The sequence below is a fragment of the Aspergillus tubingensis genome, assembly GCF_013340325.1.
Source record: "Aspergillus tubingensis WU-2223L DNA, scaffold_7, whole genome shotgun sequence".
NCBI classification, from domain to species: domain Eukaryota; kingdom Fungi; phylum Ascomycota; class Eurotiomycetes; order Eurotiales; family Aspergillaceae; genus Aspergillus; species Aspergillus tubingensis.
In genome coordinates this window covers 3,659,829-3,681,624 of record NW_023336281.1, presented here as the reverse complement: position 1 = coordinate 3,681,624, position 21,796 = coordinate 3,659,829, and the positions used below count along the sequence as shown (strand labels likewise).

Genomic DNA, 21,796 nt, shown 5'->3' with positions numbered 1-21,796 from the left:
GGTCGGCGCTGTTTCAGTGCCCACTTTTCACCTGCTGATATCCGTCTGATATCAATATCTAGGTTTCTATATAACAAGAATAATAAGAGGTCTGACTTTCCCAAAAATTTAAGCACTCTTACATCATCGCTGACTTTGTATTAGAATTCTAAATGTACTTCAAAAACTATATACTGGTGTATTATGTATAAGGTAGACAGATAAGGAGGCAACCGCCCAAAAATCCCTCGCGAAGATCAACTTCCATTTCTATGACTAAACCATCAAGATTTTTCCAACAAGGACCAGACCCTGCAAAAGAACTCCTCATGCCAGGTTATCATGATACACGCTAAATAAAAGAAGAGAAGAAAAATGTGAAGAAGAATGGAAAGATGAGATGGGACCTGCGCCGATAGAAAGCAGATCCTGACTGATCGCAAGCAAACAACCGGGTTAACACCAGGTAAACACCGGGTTCTTGCTCTTAACTGCTTCTAGTCGCTCGACAATCACCTTGCGCTGGTTGCCTTCCATTCCCTCTGCGGCGGCATATCCCAGATCGCCCTCCAGGTCGTCGCTGCTCCAGATCAAATGCGCCTGCCCGCGCGCACTGGACACCGAACTGTGCTTCTGGTGCCGGTGGCCCGGGCGGGGAGGGAGCGTCGCCCAGCTTCGGTCCAGGCCTCGTCCCTGGCTCAGCTCGTCAATGCTGTCGCGCCCAAATCGGTAGTCGCCCATCGTAGCAGGGCTGCCGGACTGGGCCCGGGCATGTCCCGAGCTGGACCCGCGCCCGCGGGAGAGCTCGAATCGGTTCGGATTAGGCAGCTCATTTGGAGGAGAACTCAAACCCAGCAGGTCGACATCAGGGCCAGTACCAAAGGACATGGCGGCGCCAATGTCCATCTCCTCGTTGTCGGGATCGTAGCTGGCGTGCTTATCGTAATGTTCATAGCTCTTCACCTTCCGTTTCTGCGCATCAGTGGACGGCCCGCGGAGGGGGATCGCGACTGGAACATCCACCAAGTCATCCCAGACGCACACACGCGTCCGTCGTGTCAACTCCAGCGGACCATGATCGGGGTGCTTCAGCGTTTCAACTACGTTCCAGGCTTGTCCCTTCATGACTGCAATCTGTCGAGCAAACATGCTCTCTTTGAAATCGGAATCCTGCGAGAATACCCGCCGGAGGGCCATTTGAGTCCCGCTCCACCAGGCCGTCGAGGTAAGAAGGGGCAGGAAATGGTCGCGAGTTTTCTGCGAGAATGGCTGACCGATCAAAGAAACCGGAAGGAACAGCCAGCCGAACGGGAAGCTTCGCCACTATGACAGGTTAGCAAGGTTTGTGACATCGCGTTGATATTAAGACGGTGGGCTTACGGCATCGGGATGCTTCCACGGCCACGACAAACTGTTGTCAATCGCTCCGATCTGAACGGTCACCTGGGGGTCGGTTGCATTCAACGGGGTCCCAGTACGGCTGACAGCTACCATTGCTTCACGTCGCCGATAAGGATGCTGGGCTGCACTCGTTCCGTTGGAATTGACAGAAACGGGACGAGCAGGTGGCATGTCTTCATCATCCTCTTGTGTTTGAACTCCATTGGGCTTGGGCGGGTCAGCGACAATGGAAACCTCTTCAGTCTTCCAATCGATCTTGATCATCCAGTTATCCAATCCACGATCTGTGTTCCGCATGATATAGTCGAGAATCACAAGCTTCTCTAATTCTTCCCGGAACGACTGCTTCAAGCCTTCCGTCCAGTAGAACCGCCGTTCTCGGCTTTCCTCGCGGGGGGATGGCGTGCGCGCCTGACCGTCTTCATATTCTTCTTCATCCTCGTCATCGGAATGGACGCCGGAGGGGCGGCAAGCTTCACTCCACGGCCGCTTCTTGCGCTTCGGGGCATCCTCCGCTCGGAAACCAGTGTTAGTCTGATCTGGCCAAGGGTGGTCTCGCAGGAAGAGGTTCGCATCCTTGTAGCCCTTCAAAAAGACCTGGAAACTGCCTGCTTTTGGAGGAAGCGGCCTCTTGCCCATCCAAGCCTTCCTGCGGTCCCAGAAATCGTAGAAGAACGATTTCGAAGATAGCCAAACAATGTCGGTGTAGGGGACGAGGTTCGTGTGAAGACGCGAGTCGAGAACGTACGCCGCAGCTTCCGAGACATACGACAGGTTAGGAATTAGGCATGCCCGGCCAAAGAAGCAGGGGAACAAGTTTCGGTGGATCCATTTGGTCCACTTCGGGTTGCGGGATGCATATGGTTCCTCATCCTTGGGCTTGAATACTCCCACAACTTTACCCTCGGCATTGCGTGCAAAGTAACTACCAGAACTTCCCTGAGAGATCATCCTCGGATGGACACCCATCTCAATGGCTATCCGGACACTCTCCACAACTTCCTCGAACTCATCCCGGGCTCTGCGCGCAGCCCCCTCGATCTCGTCCGACTCGAGGGCTTCCGCAGAGATGGGCCGAACTCCGTCGGGAGCCTGGAAGACAGAGTGATAGATCTCGAGCTTCTCCTCCTCGAAGGTCTTGCCCTTAACACGGTTGATCTTAAACTTGGAGGCGATCTCCTCCGCCCACCGTTCGAGACGGGCATTGATGGCCTTGATGTCGACCCCGGAATTCCTCCGTCCTCGGCGATAGTGGCCACTCAGTCGTCGACGGTGTTCGGGGGGTGTGGACAGGCCGGCGGCCTGCATCTGGGCTCGGGAGGAGATGGGAGCATATCGGGGGGCGGACTGGGAAATCGTGCTGGGGGCGTGTAGGTCGTCATCGTCGGAATAATCGTACAAGTCATTGGCTCTATCCTCCTCCTCTTGAGCCAAGCGGGCGTAACCCGAGGTCGCTGGCCGATTACTTTTGGGCATAGTGAATGGAAGCGGGATAGTTTATAAAATAATGGGACAAGTCGAGTCGGGAGGCAACCACTTTCGGACCATATGAAGGCGACGGGGCAAGGGAAAGAATTAAGGTAGGAGGTGAATAATGAACGGCGAGAAGGGGAAGGATGATTGATAAACAAACTCAAGCCATTACTGGATTAGAGACGAGTAAAGACAAAGTAGAAGCGATAGTCCCCGACCACGGAGAGGTAGGGAGAGCGACAGAGAGAGGGAGGGAGGGAGAGAGCAGATTCCAAGAATCCAGAGCCGGAGAGAGAGTTCGAGGCAGCGCCGCTGTCATCTTGAAGAAGTGGCCGCTCGCCGCAATTACCACTCGTACCGTCACCGTACCACCAATTACGGCAGCTTAGTCAAGCACATGGCAGTCAGGGTCCAAATCAGCCACACCCCGGATACCATACCATACCGCACCGCCACCTCTGGTCGTATCGTGCCGCTGGGATCCACTCGAGCTTCACGGAAGCCCCTGAATTATCGATGGCTCGCAACGCGATGCTTTTCCCCGGAGAAGGAATAGACGTTTTCTGGGGAAGGGGAGAGATACCAAGAAGGTTGCTGCTCAATTAGAGCTGTCAATTCCCCTCTGATTCAGAGAGTCAGTGGGTTGAACGAGAAAGCACAACAAACTACTACTTCACTCCGCAGTCTCTGTTTCTACAAATAGTAACAGCCATGCTCTGTTCAATTGAGCCAGATAATTCGGGATCTTATGGTTGATACTTGTCGTCCAGTTCATCGACAACAGCTACTGCCATTGACCCCGTGCAGACACTGGCAGCCGTTTTCCAGCACTTCCACTCCACGCGATATGCGCGCCATGGCTTCGTCCCTCCAACGAGATTATGCTACGATCTAAGACATGGACCGATAGAGTGAAACGAGGTGCAGTAGCATGATGTATGAAGAATTGCTATAATGGAGAACATCAACAGTCGAATGGTTGCGCACCAATCAGCAATACCATGACTGATTCCGATCACAGCAAGCATGAGTCCTGGTCAGCCACTCTGCCGGTCAACTATCGTCTGCTATTGACGCTCAGCTCCACCTCAGCCTCCACTCCACTATAGAAAAATCGAGAGTGATGATGGTCTCTGGCCGTTGAAGGACAAGCTTGAAAGACAAAAGAACACAGGGGCGATCACAGTAAATACTAGGCTGGTGGGAAAGGGGCATGCAGGGGCGCGACAACAACATTGCGAAGATTCATTCCGGGCCCGTCCCGCGCATACTATTAGATAGGCGCATAAACCTTGGAGAGCAGAAGCATAGCATAGCAACAGCCCGGGACTGACTGGGGAGGAGGTGATAAGGAGGAATTCCTACGGGTGACGGATCCCTATCCAAGATTTAATCTGAGTATCCAAGACTCGGCTGGGCCCAGCCAAGCGGCGGTTCCGCAGAGCCATTTCGATAAATAATCGATAGCCTCCGACGCGCGATAGCAGCCCCGATAATCAACCCTCGATCTTCCTTCTCCCTCCCGACCATCCTGTTCCCCTCCAGATTTGTCTCGAATCCCCTTCCCCAAACCCTATCATCTTCTTTCGCATGATTCATTTCCGGTCAATCCGCTTGAATCCTTCTGTTTTTCACCTTCTTGTCGCTCCTTTCAGCAATCGCTCCTTGGGTCGATTTGCAGCAACTTGTCCCCGAGACAGCCTTGTGTTGAGATCTTTTACTCCTGGAGTATAATCTCTTATGTCCCTTGGGCCGGACAAAAGCAATTATCAAAAACAAAAAGAAAATCATTTCGGGCTTGGTAAAAGTTTATTGATCGTTTGATCACAACTGGTCAACCAAAAAAAAAAAAGTTGAACGACATTCCATATCATTCCTCCCTTTCAGACGTGGCTGGTCCTCTCCAACGGCACGAATCTTTCCCCCAAAACCGTCGTATACCACTCCCGGAACGACGGAAAACCTCCCCTCGAATCGTCTACAGTTCGGTCATTTGGGGCCGGATTTCTAGCTAGTTCCCTCCGACAACCTCCACGGTGGCTTCACTCCTGTTCCGGGCGTCGCCCATCGACCCAGCCCTTCGTCCGCCGTCGCCGTCGAACTCCCAGTCTCAAGACTCGAACTACAAACATACTTCCTCTTCGACTGACAGTCAATCGGGATCGCGTCAATCGACTACGGATACTGGCGCGGGAGCATCATCAGCGTCATCGCAGTATTCTGGAACACTTCCCGAGGCGAGTTCTCTAGATAAATACACCCACAGCCCGAGCAGTAGCAGCAACGGTAGTGCCTTTCCCAGCTCTCTGGGCCCATCTCTGCCTGGACTCTCTGCTTTGGCCTCGGTCGCATCCGCGCCCACTTCCAATCTGCGGTATGTGTACCCAGCAAGAACCTTTCCCTATGCGATGTTGCATAGACGAGACCAGGTAACGGAATGAGAGGGGAATCGCAGTGAAGATCATACGTGATTCCCCTGCCATATCCGAAGGGGCGATATGATAATCTTGAATGCTCACATGCCCAATGCGCCCGTATCTCTGGTTATGCTGACGAGTCTTACGTGTACAGAGCCTCGAGTAGCAATGCGCAGCCCAGTATGGCCAATATGACATACGCGACATCTTCTCCGGCTGCCACTACTGGTGGGCAGGGCAATAATCCTGTAAGTTACTGAAACGATCTTATCATCGGAGGACGATGGTTTTTATCGAGCTACGCTGGTTTTGTTGCTTTTTCCTTCTTGCTTTGGGGTGAAATTTTTGGTGTTCATGGTGACCCTTAATTTCCTGGGTTTCTTTTTCTGTGCCAATCCAATCTGCTGTTATCAGCAGCCGCTGGGGGCTTGGCGCCGCACCACCTGCTCCTTATCGCGCCAGCCCATCAAATCTCTCCCGATCTTATCAACCCAGCGCTCTTCCTCCTCCATCCACTATCAGTCCGCTTCCCCATCTTCTGTCTTTCCCTCCCCTCTCCTTCGCGCAATCCTACTGTTACAAAAACAATGGCGACCACGCTGGCTGATCACAAACGTCCTCAATTACAGCCTGTGTGCCAGAATTGCGGCACTTCTACGACACCTCTCTGGCGCAGAGACGAACTCGGCTCCGTTCTTTGCAACGCCTGTGGCTTGTTCCTCAAACTACATGGCAGGCCCCGTCCGATAAGCTTAAAGACCGATGTCATCAAGAGTCGCAACCGGGTCAAGACTGCTGGTCAGGGCCCCAAGCGTAAGGTGAGTCGGTCGTCTAGAAAAATTTTCCCTGCCTGTATACTGTCGTCGTTCACCTGAGATAACGGTCGCTAACATCCATATCAATCTCTTATCAGTCCGGCGGTGCTATCGATACAAATGGCTTGTCTACCTCGAGGTCCGAAGCAGGGACGCCGCCCATGGGGTCCCAAGGATACCGTCGCGCGTCGCGGAAGGCATCACCGGGCCATTCCGACCGATCCAACTCACCCGTCTCCCGAACCGAAACGCCTGGTATCCCTTCCATGCAACAACCACACCCGCAGTCGCAACACAATGCCAACATTGCGCCCCAGCACATGTTCGATAGTGTCACAATCGGCGACCACGGTCTCAGCCAGCCGAATGCGCTACCCTCGGTGCAGCCGCGCCAGCCCTCGCCCACGGCGACCTCGGCGGCTGTGGACCGCCATCTCGAGTCACCACAGACCTACGATGGACTGCTCGCAGCCAATACTTCTTTGAAGACTCGCGTGAGCGAATTGGAGTTTATCAATGAACTCTTCCGGGGCCGGGTGACGGAACTGGAGCAGAGCGGCGCGACTGCGCGCCGATCGGAGATGATCGTCCGGGACTCCGAGGTACGACTCCGGCGGTCTCTGGAGGAGGCCCAACGGCGCGAAGACGATCTGAAACGGCGGATATCTGAGCTGGAGCGACAGCTTAGCGAACAGACCTCCTCTGCCAACCCGGCGGGCAATGACAGTCCCGGCGAGCCGCTGGCCAAGCGGATGCGGCTGTCCGACGTCGTGGAGCAACCTGCGGAATCGCCGACAAAATCCCCCAAGAGTGTCTAAGGCCTCACGGGAGGGGGGCTTTGTTCGGACGATGGACGCGCATACGTGCGTCGGGCAGCACCGACGTAAACAAATGCGCACACAGTCTGCGGTGCTGCGTTCTCTGATCTTCCCCGGTCTCTTTGATACCCTTTACGAGTCTTGTCATTGGCTGGCTGTATATCGGATTAACTACCTAATTATATCACACAACCTTCTTTTCGAGCCACTTTCCCCCATTCTCTTCTTCTACTCATCCTATTTGTTCCGATATGAGTCGGGGAGAGATTATTCTGCGCCTGCACCAACCCCCTCATCCCAGCCCGACCGCACAAAAAACCCCTCAGAAAGAGCGAAAAAGAAAAGGACCTGTAAAGGGTTTACATGTGTTCAAAGTAATTCGTGTTATTATTAACTCCCTGAATCTAACTATTGTCTTCTTCCAACATTATCTGTCGTAATACCGATCATCCGATGCAACAGTATTGAGTGACCACATACTATACTTCCGAAGGCGGAAGGAAACCTTCACAGTATCCCCATTGTAACCCAACCTAACCTAATCCTTAAGACCACCGACCCTATATCATCCCACTTAAATGATGAAACCCCCAACCTGGGCATCCCATCTCATCTCATTACTCCACTCCGTCGATCCGATTCCTTCCTTATCAGTTGCGATGGATGAAGTGCACTGGTCACGAGTCCGGAGTACCCGGAATTGTACCCGACCTCCTTACAATGCAATCTGCAATCTGCCCTTATCAATGCCCATCACGCAAATCCTCCCTTTATTATTGGCCCAACCTGATTTGTTGTCCGTCGGGGATACGACGTTGATCGGCATCTCCTCACTCAAGGAATTGCTTGTGTATAACCGTAAGCAGATTTTCATCCTATCTATGATCTATCTATACTTCTATATATGGTAATCTGGCCCTTGGGGGTTGCTTATTACCCGGATTCCCGACGGTCGGGGATGTGCTGATTGGAGGGTTCCCCGCTTTTGAGGGAGAGTGATGCGGTTATACTAACCTATTGTTGGGTTGATGGGATTATTCTTATCTGGGTTTATGTTTAGATAGAGTGTATAGGTAGGTGAGGGGGTAATGATGGGTAATGACTTAGTGCATGTAGGGGGATGTCGCCATTTGGAGCGCAATGCTCGTTGGCTCTAGTACTTATCGGAGGTAGATGGATAGGCATCTGGCTGCCTCTTCCTATCTTTCTAACGAATGTAAGGGCGCATTCATGATGCTGGAAATCTTCTTTGTAGAGCAGTCATGGCTGGGATCGAATTAGAGCGTCAGTGATGAGAACGGATAATAATCGGAGTTATCTCGAATAGGCAGAACAGGGATGCATGTCGATAGGACTAGACACATGACATAGAGCACGTGTCTCTCTATCTATGAATCTAGCGCTTCAACCATCACCATTCAGATAGTTCATGCAGCTATGAAGACAGTATTGCGTCTCTGTAGCCCTATCAATGGCATTATCAGCCGTCCCAAACTATCACTACAATGGCCCATCACCTCCTCCCCCCTGCACCCCTATCAACACAGACATACAAGCTCCCACCCATCCCCATCACCACCACGCACGTTCCCCACAACAGGATACGAACTCCTCAATCACATCCCCAAGCTAGAAGAAGAATCTCTTCCCGACTACCGAGCCGAGCGATTCTACCCCGTTCACATCGGTGAAGTCTTCAATTTCCGATACCAAGTCATCACCAAGCTAGGCTTCGGATCCTCATCCACCGTCTGGCTATGTCGTGACTACAGTATGCATACTACCTTCACACACACACACACACACACTTACCTAGTTACTCCTCACCAGCCCCATAAACCACTCTAACTAATACTCCAGAACCAACAACTACCTAACCCTAAAACTCCACGTCCGCAGCACCCAACACACCCACCTCCCGGAGATCCGCATATCCAAACACCTAAAACAAGCCCACCACACCAAATCCGAACATAGTAAACATGTAGGCCAGAAATACACCCGCCTCATCCACGACTCCTTCGAGATCCAAGGCCCCCACGGAATCCACCCATGTATTCTCTACCAGCCATCCGGAATGGACATCTGCGATTACATCCAATGTCTGGAGGGCAACGCATTACCAGAGGATCTCCTCCGCGTAACCATCCGGTTTATGCTCATTGCGCTGGATTATCTCCATTCGGCTAATGTGGTTCATACAGGTAAACCACAGAGCCCCAATCTGCCTCTCACATTCATCCATAGATAGTCTACTAAGTAAGGTATGATTAGACATCCAACCAACCAACATCCTCCTAGGCAACGAAGACACCTCAATCCTAACCGACCTAGAATAGGAAGAACTCAACGAGCCTGCTCCGCGGAAACACCTTCCGGATAATAGAACCATCTACGCTACGCGCGGAATGCCCTTCACGACTGGGGAACCTATGCTCGCTGATCTGGGGGAGGCGAGATTACTTCCCACTGATACGGGCACGCAGACTAGTGGTTCTATCATCATGCCGGGGTTATATAGAGCCCCGGAAGTAATGCTTAATATGGAGTGGGATGAGAAGGTGGATATATGGGCTTTGGGGCAGACGGTACAGTTCCTTAACTACCTACCTATCAACTCCGTTGAAGTAGACTAACTATGGATGATGCTAAGGCATGGTCCCTACTTCAATCAAACTACCTCTTCACCAACACCCCACAACTGACTACACAGGATGATCATGCTCGTCGCTTCGCAGAGATGATAGCCCTGCTTGGGCATCCACCTGTTGAGTTTCTGGGTCGGAGTGAGGAGAGTAGGAGGTTTTGGGATCGAGATTGTATGTCTTCTTTACCTATCCCTAGCACCTATATAAATGGAAAGTTTCGGTTTTGGCTGACTAGTTAAATTGTGTATAAAGGTAACTGGAAGAGTCACGTAGAGATTCCTGAAGAATCCCTGGATGATCGAGTGACGCGACTCGAGGGCGACAGGAAGAGGCTTTTTCTGCGGTTTCTGCGGAAGACTTTGAGCTGGGTTCCTGGGGAGAGGCCGAGAGCGAGGGAGTTGTTGATGGAGGATGAGTGGGTTAGGGGGGAGGAGTATTGATGTATTATTACCATATAGATAGTATTTATGGGTATGGATTCCCAGATATCTGTAGAAATATGGAATAGTAGCAATTATATATGTGAGGAGACTAGCTGGATTGGTCTTATGTAGCTTAGTGTATTGTTGGAGTGCTCGGGGCCGGAACCCCAGAGTTACATAACGGCACTGCCCCTACGATGAGATGATCGGAAACACTTTGAAATCAATGATTGTCTATATGAAATTGCGAACCCTCTATGTTGAAAATCCCAACCAAATTGCCTGTTAAAATGGCACATATCTCTGGGTATATTTACGAGGAAGACAAAAAAAAGTCACCGCTTTCAGCCTCTTACTCCTAAGGCTTCAGACTACTCTTCCATCCTAGGCAAGTCGGTCATGCTCGACCTTCTTGTGCATCGCGCCGTGGATGCGTCTCTCGTGCAGGATACTCCACAGACAGACGACCACACCGGCCACACCAGACAAGAACGTCGTGTAGTACGCAGACTGGTAGCAAGCCAGACCATCCGGGCAGTCGCGGTCTCCGTTGGGCTCGACAATCGAGTGGCGGTCGTAGATGCTGCCGTAGAGCAGATTGAAGACGTTGCCACTGAACACAGGCGCAAGCGTCATGACACCCCAGTTCTGGGAGAGACCACCGATGCCAAAGGTGTGGGCGACCAGCGACGGGAAGACGCCGAAAAGGAAGCCATATGCGATACCGGTGAATCCAGATACAATGGCTAATTGGTGAGGGTTGGAGATGGCGGAGCCAGCAAGCTGGGTGACGGTGAAGACGAAGGCGGAGATGAACAAGCACCAGAATCGCGACATGTTCAGCTTCTTCACCAGAAGGTCGGAGCCAATACCTATAGGAGGTTAGCAGCCAATTCTGAAGATTGAAGGTGCCGACATACCGCTAGAAAGTCGACCAATAAAGTTTCCGAAAGACAGAATCGAGACATGCATAACCTGGCGCTGTTGAATAAACTTCGGGCTTGCGCTGTCGTCGTAGTACTGCCAAAGTGCCTTGGCCTGCAAGAATAAGGTCAGCTGACATAGATAAGGTCGTGCGAAGTCGCCTTACGCTGTTTCCAATGTTGCTATTGAACGGTTAGCATCAATTTTGTGCAAAGATAAGACAATGGTACTAACTTGATAGTCATCAAACCAATTCCAGAAAGAAGCGCCATCGTCAAAAAGAGTTGCCAGAACTCAATCTTCGGAAGCATCGCCAAGCCGCGAACGTCCGGGTGCGGGGAGTCGGGAGCAACATCGGAGAGAGCATCGTCATCCTCCTCGTGTTGGTTGAGGAATTCTCGGGATGAGCGTGAGGGAACTTTGGACACCAAGGAGGATGTTTCGTCAATATCGGGGTTGTGGCCGGGGTGATGGGGACTCGACACGACCGAGTGCGATGTGTCACGCGCTGCGGGACAGGATTCATAGGTTATGAAGGTCTGCGTACCTGCTTCATCAGATTCTTCCAGGCTGTGCCGGAACTCTGTAGATCTAGTAGTGCGCAGTCGCTGAGATTCTACGCCAGGGGACCTGCCCCGTCCGAGTGGCATATACGGCTCACTAGGAGGCAAAATACGAAGAAACGGGATCGAAACGAGGTTTAGGGCACAGGTGCCCAGAGCCAGCAAAAGGAGGAAGCGGCCAGTATCGTCCTTGAAGAGAACCGAGGAAACGGTGGACCAGAAGAACGCGCTCAACCCAAAAGCGGCCAAGGGGAAAGCGGTCGCTGTTCCACGGTGATCGGGGAAGTTGGAAGCCGCTAAACGATGTTGTCAGCCAAACAAGTTAACAGAGCCATTGGAAAGGCTTGGCATACATGTCTTAATAGATGCTGAGAAGGCTGAGCAACTTCCGAAGCCAGTCAAGAAAGCGAAAAACGACAGGAAGATAATGGCCATCGACCCGGGTCCCTTGACGTATGCTGTATATGCCGACGTCAGCTAGTTTCAAGGTCCGCAGGGTTCAATATAGGGCATACCCAGATAGATGGGATAGTAGCCAATTCCCAGCGTGATCGCACCCAAGAAAGTCGTCAGACGCGGACCTCGAGCATCTGTCAACAGACCCAACGGGATTCCCGATGCATACATGCCCAAATTCCCAGCCGCACCCTGGAAGTATTATCAATTAACGTTGAACTCTGGGTGACGGGCGCAATGGGCGGCTTACAATGAAGTTGCTTTCGGTGGAGGAGATCTTCATTTGTTGCGCGAATTGGGGCGCCCATGCCGAGTATGCATACTGTCACGGATATCAGACTCGTGCTCAACAGCCAGCTTCATATGGATCTAGAGAAGGGAAGAAGCGCACGTTGGTACCACACGCGAGAGCAACCAGGGTGGCCGCTACGACGGAAACGATCCGCTTCGATTTATTGGGCGAGGCTGCGGCCATGGCGAAGCGGGATGGGAAGGGCGATGACACCGGGGGAAGGCCAGTAGGGAACTCTTCGCATCGAAATATGCGGGGGAGGGTCGCAGTGGCCGGACGACTAGTATTTGTAGTTCGTTGGCCGGGATGGTGGTGCAGTGGATAAACGTTATCACGTCACGATAACCGGAGGAGAGCGAAGTAAGGACGGCCGGCTAGACCTCGACCATAGATAACCGCACCACGGATGATAGTAGTGTAGTACTAGTAGTAGTAGTTGGGGGTGGTAGTCTAAGGAAGGACAGAAAAACACAAGATAAAAAAGAAGGGCAGAAAAGAGTGCAAGAAGAGAGAGAAGAAGGGAGAGAAACAGAAAAAGAAAAGAGCGACGTGAGTAACTATTTAGTGTTTGGATGTCCTTCCAGCAATGGAAATTTAGTACACTCCACCCTCCCACGCAATCAATTAGTAGTCAAGTAGCAAAGTGTCCCCAAAAGTGTCCCGTCGGACTCGTCAGCTCAACTCAGGCTAGTCTCCCCGGACGGACGAGATCGGAGGGGAGTCATAGTAGTATGGTATCGTATGGTAACTGCAGTACCACCTCGAATGAGTGTGACAGACCTGACAGCCAGTCGCTTATCGCCGATAAGGTCATCATTACCGGCACACTTGCCCCGGATACACAGGCACGTGATTTTAATGCATGCTCCATCACGTGGAGTAACATCCCCAGACATTATTGTGGAGGGAAAGCATAACTGCTGAACCTACTAGGTTTGGCAGGTGCTGCCTCATTCCGAACAGCTACTTAGTAGTATATAGTGCAAATAACTATAGTACTCTTGAGATCGCTTCATGGTGCTGTTATCGTAGCCGACTTTGCTGGCCGCGCGTAAGAAACCAACCATCCGCTAAGATCCCCGGCACATGACGAAGGCGGCGAACCTCCGCGGCTTCTCCTCCTGCCATTCCGTCTTCATCTTTCCAGTATCCCCAGGCAAATTATCATCATCCCATCTCTGCATCTGGGTCAAACATTGTCTTTAGTGAGAGGGAGTGACACTCTTCGTCCTCCATCATGGGTGCCCTCTTATCTCTGCCTCTGCTGGCTCTCCCCAGTGCCAGCACGGTACGTGCACCTCCATCACCGCCATCTAATCCCCCCACTGACATCAAGGTAGCTCATCACCCTCGCGACATCGTGCTGCGGCGCAGCAACCTGCTCGGCAGTATGTAGTGCATGCGGGAAGTTTCAGAACAGGTCAGCGACATTCGAATAGAAAAATTAAACTTGCGCTTCGTGATGTTGGATTTGGCTGACATTAGGCTCCGACGAACAGTATGGCTACGAGAATCGCCTATGCCTTCATCCTCTTGTTCAATTCAATCATCTCCTGGATAATGCTCACACCATGGGCGCTCAAAAAGTTACAACACATGACACTAGATTACATGGAAATCAGATGTGATGGAAAAGAATGCTATGGTTGGGTGGCCGTTCATCGAATCAACTTCGGTCTTGGGCTCTTCCATTTGATCCTCGCCTTCATGCTACTTGGTGTCAGGTCCTCCAAGGATGGCCGTGCGGTACTTCAGAATGGGTTCTGGGGTCCCAAGATCATTCTGTGGCTTGCGCTCGTTGTCGCTTCATTCTTCATCCCCGAGTCGTTTTTCTTCGTCTACGGCCACTATATCGCCTTTATTTGCGCCATGTTGTTCCTCCTGCTGGGTCTCATCCTCTTGGTGGATCTGGCGCATTCATGGGCTGAATTGTGCCTGCAGAAGATCGAAGATAGCGATTCACGCACGTGGCGTGGCCTTCTGATCGGCTCCACTGTGGGCATGTACATTGCATCTCTCGTCATGACGGTCTTGATGTATGTCTTCTTTGCGCACAGCGGATGCGCCATGAACCAGGCTGCGATTACTGTAAGTTTTCTGCGTCTCCTACAGTCTTGTCATCTGCCGCCTCAGGCCTCGTGCTTACTTCCGTAATAGATTAACCTCGTTGTCTTCCTTATTATTTCGATCATATCGGTGCAGCCCATGGTGCAGGAATCCAACCCCAGAGCAGGATTGGCCCAGGCCGCCATGGTTACAGTTTATTGCACCTATCTCACCATGTCGGCGGTGTCCATGGAGCCAGATGACCGTCACTGTAACCCTCTGATTCGCGCCCGAGGCACCCGAACGGCTAGTATCGTTTTGGGTGCGATTGTCACCATGGCTACCATCGCGTATACGACCACCCGCGCGGCCACCCAGGGCATTGCGCTAGGCTCGAAAGGGGGGCACAACTACTCGCAGCTGGGATCGGATGACAACGAGCATGGTCTTGTGACCCAGCAGCCAACCACTCGTCGCGAGATGCGGGCCGAGGCTCTTCGGGCGGCAGTCGAGAGTGGTGCTTTGCCCGCCAGTGCGCTGGATGACAGCGACGACGAATCCGACGAGTATGACACCAAGGACGACGAAAAGGGATCGACGCAGTATAATTACTCCTTATTCCACATTATCTTCTTCTTGGCCACCACCTGGGTGGCCACCTTGCTGACTCAGAACCTGGACCCGGAGGCCGTCGATGACTTCGCGCCCGTTGGTCGCACCTACTGGGCCAGCTGGGTGAAGATCATCAGTGCCTGGGTGTGCTATGGAATCTACCTGTGGACCCTGATCGCACCGGTGGTTCTACCGGACCGCTTTGACGCCTACTGATCGTGGATCTTGAGTTGAAAGTCACGTATGACCGGGAGTTGGGCGTTGAACAGCGATATCTCTTTTTTCTCGTAGTTGTACAGTTCCTGCCGTTCTACGTCATAATGGGTGCAGCCATTCTGCAACTGAATTCCCCTATTGTTACTTTGCGACATACCATGCTCAGCTGCTGTTGTCTTTGAAAGAACTCGCATGTATCATATTACAATCCGTTAAGCGCACAAGAATGATATTTATGCTATTGGAACTGGTTGTCGTTGTATCTGCTTGTAGATGTTGAAACTCCCGCCCGGCGATGCGCTTATCGCAGCCACCGCGTAAAGTGGCCGGCGAGCGCGTGTCACCGCGTTTCTTCTGCCCTCTCAAGTTTCACTCTCACCATGGCATGAACATGGCGACCATCAAGGCCATCGAGGCCCGCTCAGTACGTCTGCCTGGTATTTATTACTAAGATACCTTCTAATCCGTACACTACAGATCCATCAAATCCAATCCGGTCAAGTCATTGTTGACTTGTGCTCCGTTGCAAAGGAACTGGTCGAAAACAGTCTCGATGCCGGAGCAACCTCAATAGGTACAACAACAACCACCTAAATCCAGCCCACATTGCATGCCATAAATTGGTGTCGCTAACTTTATTCAAATTCATTTAGAAATTCGCTTCAAAAACAATGGCCTAGACTTAATCGAAGTCCAAGACAACGGCAGCGGAATCTCCCCCGATAACTACGCCAACGTCGCATTAAAACACTACACTTCCAAACTCTCCTCCTACGAAGACCTCACCACTCTCCACACCTTTGGATTCCGCGGCGAAGCGCTATCATCCCTATGCGCATTGTCCGACTTCCGCATTACCACTGCGCAAGCGAATCAAGCTCCAAAAGCCACCCGACTTGATTTCGAACCCTCCGGGAAATTGAAAAAGACGCAGATAGTCGCGGGGCAAAAAGGTACGACGGCTTCGGTGGAGAGTATCTTCAAGGGATTACCGGTACGGCGACGAGAGCTGGAGAAGAACATCAAGCGCGAGTATGGCAAGGTGTTGAACCTGTTACATGCGTACGCGTGCGTCAGCACGGGGGTGCGCTTCAGCGTCCGGAACTCAGTGGGCAAAACGAAGAATGTGGTGGTGTTTAGCACGAATGGAAACCAGACGACGAAGGAGAATATTGCCAATGTGTATGGGGCGAAGACGCTGCTGGCGCTGATTCCATTGGATTTGGCGCTGGAGTTTGAGCCGTCTGCTGCGGCAGGGAGGAGAATTACTGGGTTTGGGGAGGTGAATAAACTCACGGTTCGCGGACATGTCTCAAAACCGGTGTTTGGGGAGGGGAGACAGACTCCGGATCGGCAGATGTTCTTTGTGAATTCTCGCCCATGTGGGTTGCCGCAGATCGCAAAGGCGTTTAATGAGGTGTATAAGTCGTTTAACGTGTCTCAGTCGCCGTTTGTATTTGCTGATTTCCATATGGATACGAACGCTTATGATGTCAATGTGTCGCCGGATAAGCGGACCATTCTGTTGCATGATGCGGGAGCGCTGATTGATTCACTGAAGGAGTCGCTGGTGCAACTGTTTGAGTCGTCGGATCAGACGGTGCCGCAGTCGTTGGTTGTTGGCTCGAAGCCGACTCCTACTATCAAACAACGCTTGGGAAGTTTGCAGTCCCAGACTCAGAGTCCGAACCGGCCTGCAGTGGATGATGTGAATTCCTCGGCAGCTGATGATCAGGAACGAGTGGGAAGCCAAGGGACTGGAGAAGTGCAGTCGAGCTCGCAAGACCGGATGAAGAGCTTCTTGAGCGGTCTTGGAGCCCGTGGCAGTAGTCCAGTTGTGTCCTCTCCTGCAGGGCGGGATGCACCAAGCATACAAGAGAAGCCTATGCCTTCGTCACCTCAAGACGAGCCTGAACCAATGGAAGAGGACAATGAGCTCTTCGTGAGGCAGGACTCCCCTGGTGAACCACAGCCTCCTACGCAAGAGGAAACCGCGGAAGAAGCCCCCCAACAGCGCGAAGATAACCTCTCGTCTCAGGACATGGCTCCTGAGGAGCCTTCGTCGACGCAGATAGCCGACCCCTTGGAGGAAACACCCAATACTATCCAAAACGCTTTTGATCGGATGCGGCCAAGGCGAATGCCTCCTGAGATGGCTACCATTACCATCGGCAACCGGACGGTTACGTCTATGGTGGGGAGTGGGTTGCCCAGAAAGCGGTCCGTAGGTGCTGGTGATGCCGCTGGCCCTACGACCCGTAAAAGACGGATACACACGCCTTCGCGCCCTAGCATATTTGGCAAGCACATGCGGGATTTTGCTGCTCCAGGATCACAAATGGAACCGGGAAGTGAAGATGAAGAGATTCTGGATGAGGAGGCCGAAGATGCAAATGAGGAGAGCGACGAAGGTGAGGAGCCTATAGAGGAAGAGGAGGAAGTCGAGGAAGAAGACGAAAGTGATGGATCTCAATCTTATGCTCCGTCAGGCAATGAAGAGGATCAACCTCCCGAAGATGTTAGCAGTGACCACCATAACCACGAAGCCAGCAATGGCAAAGAATCTCAAAACTCACAACAGCTTAGCTCCTCGAGGGAGAACATAAGCGAGGAAGAGAAAAAGCGCCATGAAGAAGCAGAAGTCCAACGACTCATCCAAGAAGCAGAGGACAAAGCAGCATTGCCACAAGACAACAATATTCATCGCGCCAACAAGATGAATAAGGGGGCTGCTCACCGTGACTCTACTGTGCAGCTAATGAGTACTATCGATGGTTCTCTTTCCAAGATACAATCACAGCTTGGGCAACTGCAGGAAAGCCTCCGCCGTTGGGAAGAACACCACGGCCCCTCCCAGGGCGAAGATGAGGCGGCAGTGCAACAAGAAACGGCCGAGGAAAGACTATCTTTAACGGTTAGCAAAGACGACTTTGCCAACATGCGGATAGTCGGGCAGTTCAATCTCGGGTTCATCCTAGCTACACGCTCATCCGTCGATGACACTGGTGCTGAATCATCGGTGAAAGACGAACTCTTCATCATAGACCAGCATGCCTCTGATGAAAAGTTCAACTTCGAACGACTGCAGGCAGAAACCGTGGTGCAGAATCAGCGTCTCGTCCAACCGAAGCGCCTCGATCTCACTGCAGTGGATGAGGAGATTGTCATTGAGAACCAAGCCGCGCTGGAAAAGAACGGCTTCATTGTAGAAGTGGACGAGAGCGGAGACGAGCCTATCGGGCGACGCTGCAAGTTGGTCTCGCTGCCCTTGAGCAAAGAAGTTGTCTTTGGAGTTCGGGATCTGGAAGAGCTCATTGTTCTATTGTCGGAAACGCCTACTAACGCTGCGCGGTCAGCGTCAGGAATGTATATACCCCGTCCGAGCAAAGTGCGGAAGATGTTCGCCATGCGGGCATGTCGGTCGAGCATCATGATCGGGAAGACCTTGACGGTCAAGCAGATGCAGAAGGTGGTGCAGAACATGGGCACCATTGATAAGCCGTGGAATTGTCCCCATGGCCGGCCGACTATGAGGCACCTGATGAGCTTGGGGCAATGGAACGAATGGGATGAGTTGGATGATGAGGAAGACCAACCAGTAGATTCATTGGATATGTGGCGAGGGTTTTACCAGGAAATGGCTGCACAGAGTGAGGAGGAAGCAGAGGAAGCAGAGTAGATCTAAGTTTGATTGCTCGTGTTTACCGTTTACTTTTGAATAACATTATAGACTAGCGGAGTCATTGGATATATATTTTCAGGATTAGCCGACATTCTATCTCATCTACGATTGCGTTTATCTCCCTTTGAAATACGCGTCACCGTTCAGTTTTCCAACTTGAGTTCGGTCAATGAGATCAAATTATTTATGACTGAATGATAAGCTATCTCATCATACTTCAGTGCGATGTATTTACTACGCGAGCCGTGGATGCATGAATGAGGGACCCTCGGGATCGGCATCCGAAAGGATAAACGCACGATAACAGTCGGTCCATACACCGAAGCTATCTCAATGGCTGGTGCAGCATGGCCATCTCTTGGCCACTTATCAAGTAGTACGACACGTCACGATTGGATGCAGCTGCAGGTCTCCTTGCAGTTGCAATTGAGATTGCGGGGATGCCACACTCCCCGCTCGGGACTCCTCCCGACAGCTGCTCTACAAATACCCTTCCTTGCCCAAAAGGTCTCAACTTAACGCTCAGTATATACAGGACTGGTAGACCATCATGCGGACACTTTACTTCTCACCTCGCGTGCGCGCATCTATTCTTCACACCAGCCGGAGGGCAGGTCAGCCACTGCGAGCCCTCAGTCTCTGGCATCCTCCCAAGTTCGAGAATGAGAAGCCAGTAAGTGTCTCCCTCGATACCATGACACTCACTAACAACACCAGCTCGACTACGCAAAAGGCTCACCCGAAAGGGCCGAGTTGACGCAAGCCCTACAGAAGCTGAAGAGTGAGATGCCCTTTAACATCCCACTCACCATCAATGGCTCCACAGTAAGTCACCTCTCCTGTGACCGAACCCACGCAGCTAATCAGCTAGACACAAACTATCAAATCCCAAATCCAAAAGAACCCCTCACGCCACAACGAGGTAGTTGCCGAATATGCATCCGCTACGCCCGAGCAGGTTAACACCGCCGTGGACGCAGCCCTCAAAGCCAAACCAGCCTGGGAGGCTATGCCCTTCGAAGACCGCGCCGCCATCTTCCTACGCGCCTCTGAGCTCATCGCAGGGAAATACCGCTCTGAAATTGTTGCCGCCACCATGCTTGGCCAAGGCAAGAACATATGGCAAGCTGAGATCGACGCCGCCGCAGAAACAGTCGACTTCTTCCGCCACTACATCCAAGAGTGCTGGTCACTCTTCGCCCAGCAGCCCAAAGTTCACCTCCCCGGTACCTGGAACAAGCTTGAATACCGGCCTCTAGAAGGCTTCGTCTACGCCATTGCCCCATTCAACTTCACCGCACTAGGCGCAACCCTCATCGGCCCAGCCGCCCTCCTAGGCAATGTCGTAATCTGGAAGCCATCCGACTCTGCCCTCCACGCCAGCTGGCTCCTGCACCAAATTCTCCTCGAAGCTGGTCTCCCCAAAGACGTAGTCCAATTTCTCCCCGGCGACGCCGAACAAGTAACCAACACAATCCTCCATCGTCCCGAATTCGGCGCCCTCACCTTCATAGGCTCCACGCAAGTCTTCAAAGGCCTGCAAAAGAAGATCGGCAACGCCATCGGAGAGGGTATCTACAACTCCTACCCACGCGTGATCGGCGAAACCGGCGGCAAGAACTGGGGCCTCGTTCACCCCTCAGCGGACATCACCAACGCAGCTCTAAACACCATCCGCGGCGCTTTCGAATATCAGGGCCAGAAATGCTCCGCTAACTCCCGCGTGTACGTCGCCGAATCCGTCTGGCCTGCTTTCCAGCAAACTTTGAAGGACCACCTCTCCCGCCTGTCTGTCGGCCCCGTCGATGAATACGCCCACTTCATTAACCCCGTCATCCACGAACGCGCCTTCGACCGCCTCGCAGAGGTCATTCACTCCGCACGCAATGATCCGGAACTCGAACTCATTGCCGGCGGTATCGCCGATAAGAGTCAAGGATACTACGTACACCCGACTGTATATCGCACCACGAACCCGAAGCATGAGATCATGTCTCGGGAGCTGTTTGGCCCTATTCTAGGCGTATATGTGTACCCGGACAACGAGTGGGAACAGACACTAAAGTTGGTGGACGGGACATCGCGCTATGCCTTGACGGGGAGTATCTATGCGAAGGACCCGTATGCGTCGCGACAGGCGCAGACGGCGCTGCGTCATGCGGCGGGTATGCTTTACTTGAATACGAAGTGTACGGGGTCGACGGTCGCGCAGCAGCCGTTTGGGGGTAGTCGGGACTCCGGGACGAATGATAAGACCGGCACGATGGCGCATTTGCAGCGGTTTGTGAGTGTGAGGACGATTAAGGAGGAGTTTGGAAGCTTGGAGGAGGTGGAGTATCCTTCTAATGTTGTGTGATGCTGCAGCGTGCAAAGGTAAATTGATCTATTATACGTTCTCAATTAGCACTAGTAAGTATCAGTAGTAGTAGCATTGCATCAGTCGAAGAAATTTTCCAATACTACTCTACGGTGTTGATGATGGGCTGAATATATAGATATATATTCCTAATTTGAAATTCAAATTTCCAAAGGTTCCTCAGAATGGAACCGAGTTTTAGGAATAACTTTGTTCTATGTAGCTGTCAACATACGTTCCAGAAATAAGGCCTGTCCTAAACAACTAGTCATGCAGTCTTCTACTATTCGGGTTTGCTCAACCAGTGAAGGAGACCCCCGTTAGCCCTTCCACTGGCATCGTAATGAATGCAGTGGAATAAGCATACTTTAGTGAAACCCAATTAATTTACAGAGCAACTGGCTTACATTCCTGCAGCCGGAACGGAACGGATAACGGTTTTGCGAAAGATGATCGAGCTTGGGTCAATTGATGCATTCCTGCATGCAAGGGGCATTCGCTGACGGAATGCAAATATCATTTCGACAACCAGAAGTATTCAGTTCTCCATATCTACAAAGTACTTCCATCGTTGCCAGTAGCCTTTATCTTATTTCCTATAAACTGTATAGCCTTTCGTTACATCTGACGCCGTGATGATGATGATGATGATGATGATGATGAAACCGGCAACGCT

At 52.0% G+C, this 21,796-nt stretch overlaps 7 protein-coding genes across 7 annotated transcripts; 5 read left to right on the top strand and 2 right to left on the bottom strand.

Moving 5' to 3' along the window:
- Positions 1-435: 435 nt before the first annotated feature.
- Positions 436-2,856, bottom strand: AtWU_06163 (1-phosphatidylinositol 4-kinase LSB6; the record flags this gene model as incomplete). The annotated part of the gene is made up of 2 exons (XM_035501273.1): positions 436-1,302; positions 1,360-2,856. 2 exons carry the CDS (start codon positions 2,854-2,856, stop codon positions 436-438), a joined length of 2,364 nt encoding a protein of 787 aa, XP_035357166.1.
- A 1,587-nt stretch (positions 2,857-4,443) lies between these two features.
- Positions 4,444-6,903, top strand: AtWU_06162 (putative GATA transcription factor (AreB); the record flags this gene model as incomplete). The annotated part of the gene is made up of 5 exons (XM_035501272.1): positions 4,444-4,479; positions 4,869-5,227; positions 5,425-5,518; positions 5,900-6,088; positions 6,184-6,903. The coding sequence occupies 5 exons, from the start codon at positions 4,444-4,446 to the stop codon at positions 6,901-6,903; spliced, it is 1,398 nt and encodes a 465-aa protein (XP_035357165.1).
- A 1,437-nt stretch (positions 6,904-8,340) lies between these two features.
- Positions 8,341-9,991, top strand: AtWU_06161 (kinase-like protein; the record flags this gene model as incomplete). The annotated part of the gene is made up of 5 exons (XM_035501271.1): positions 8,341-8,674; positions 8,892-9,097; positions 9,243-9,491; positions 9,557-9,722; positions 9,804-9,991. 5 exons carry the CDS (start codon positions 8,341-8,343, stop codon positions 9,989-9,991), a joined length of 1,143 nt encoding a protein of 380 aa, XP_035357164.1.
- A 366-nt stretch (positions 9,992-10,357) lies between these two features.
- On the bottom strand, positions 10,358-12,391 carry AtWU_06160 (putative MFS transporter; the record flags this gene model as incomplete). The annotated part of the gene is made up of 8 exons (XM_035501270.1): positions 10,358-10,845; positions 10,894-11,011; positions 11,064-11,079; positions 11,132-11,756; positions 11,814-11,918; positions 11,976-12,108; positions 12,167-12,238; positions 12,308-12,391. The coding sequence occupies 8 exons, from the start codon at positions 12,389-12,391 to the stop codon at positions 10,358-10,360; spliced, it is 1,641 nt and encodes a 546-aa protein (XP_035357163.1).
- Positions 12,392-13,445: 1,054 nt separating this feature from the next.
- AtWU_06159 (serine incorporator domain-containing protein) lies at positions 13,446-15,082 on the top strand (the record flags this gene model as incomplete). Its single annotated transcript, XM_035501269.1, has 4 exons — positions 13,446-13,496; positions 13,549-13,628; positions 13,708-14,296; positions 14,366-15,082. The coding sequence occupies 4 exons, from the start codon at positions 13,446-13,448 to the stop codon at positions 15,080-15,082; spliced, it is 1,437 nt and encodes a 478-aa protein (XP_035357162.1).
- A 295-nt stretch (positions 15,083-15,377) lies between these two features.
- AtWU_06158 (ATP-binding mismatch repair protein PMS1) lies at positions 15,378-18,761 on the top strand (the record flags this gene model as incomplete). Its single annotated transcript, XM_035501268.1, has 3 exons — positions 15,378-15,506; positions 15,560-15,656; positions 15,736-18,761. 3 exons carry the CDS (start codon positions 15,378-15,380, stop codon positions 18,759-18,761), a joined length of 3,252 nt encoding a protein of 1,083 aa, XP_035357161.1.
- Positions 18,762-19,314: 553 nt separating this feature from the next.
- Positions 19,315-21,120, top strand: AtWU_06157 (L-glutamate gamma-semialdehyde dehydrogenase; the record flags this gene model as incomplete). The annotated part of the gene is made up of 3 exons (XM_035501267.1): positions 19,315-19,437; positions 19,482-19,589; positions 19,636-21,120. The coding sequence occupies 3 exons, from the start codon at positions 19,315-19,317 to the stop codon at positions 21,118-21,120; spliced, it is 1,716 nt and encodes a 571-aa protein (XP_035357160.1).
- Positions 21,121-21,796: the final 676 nt, after the last annotated feature.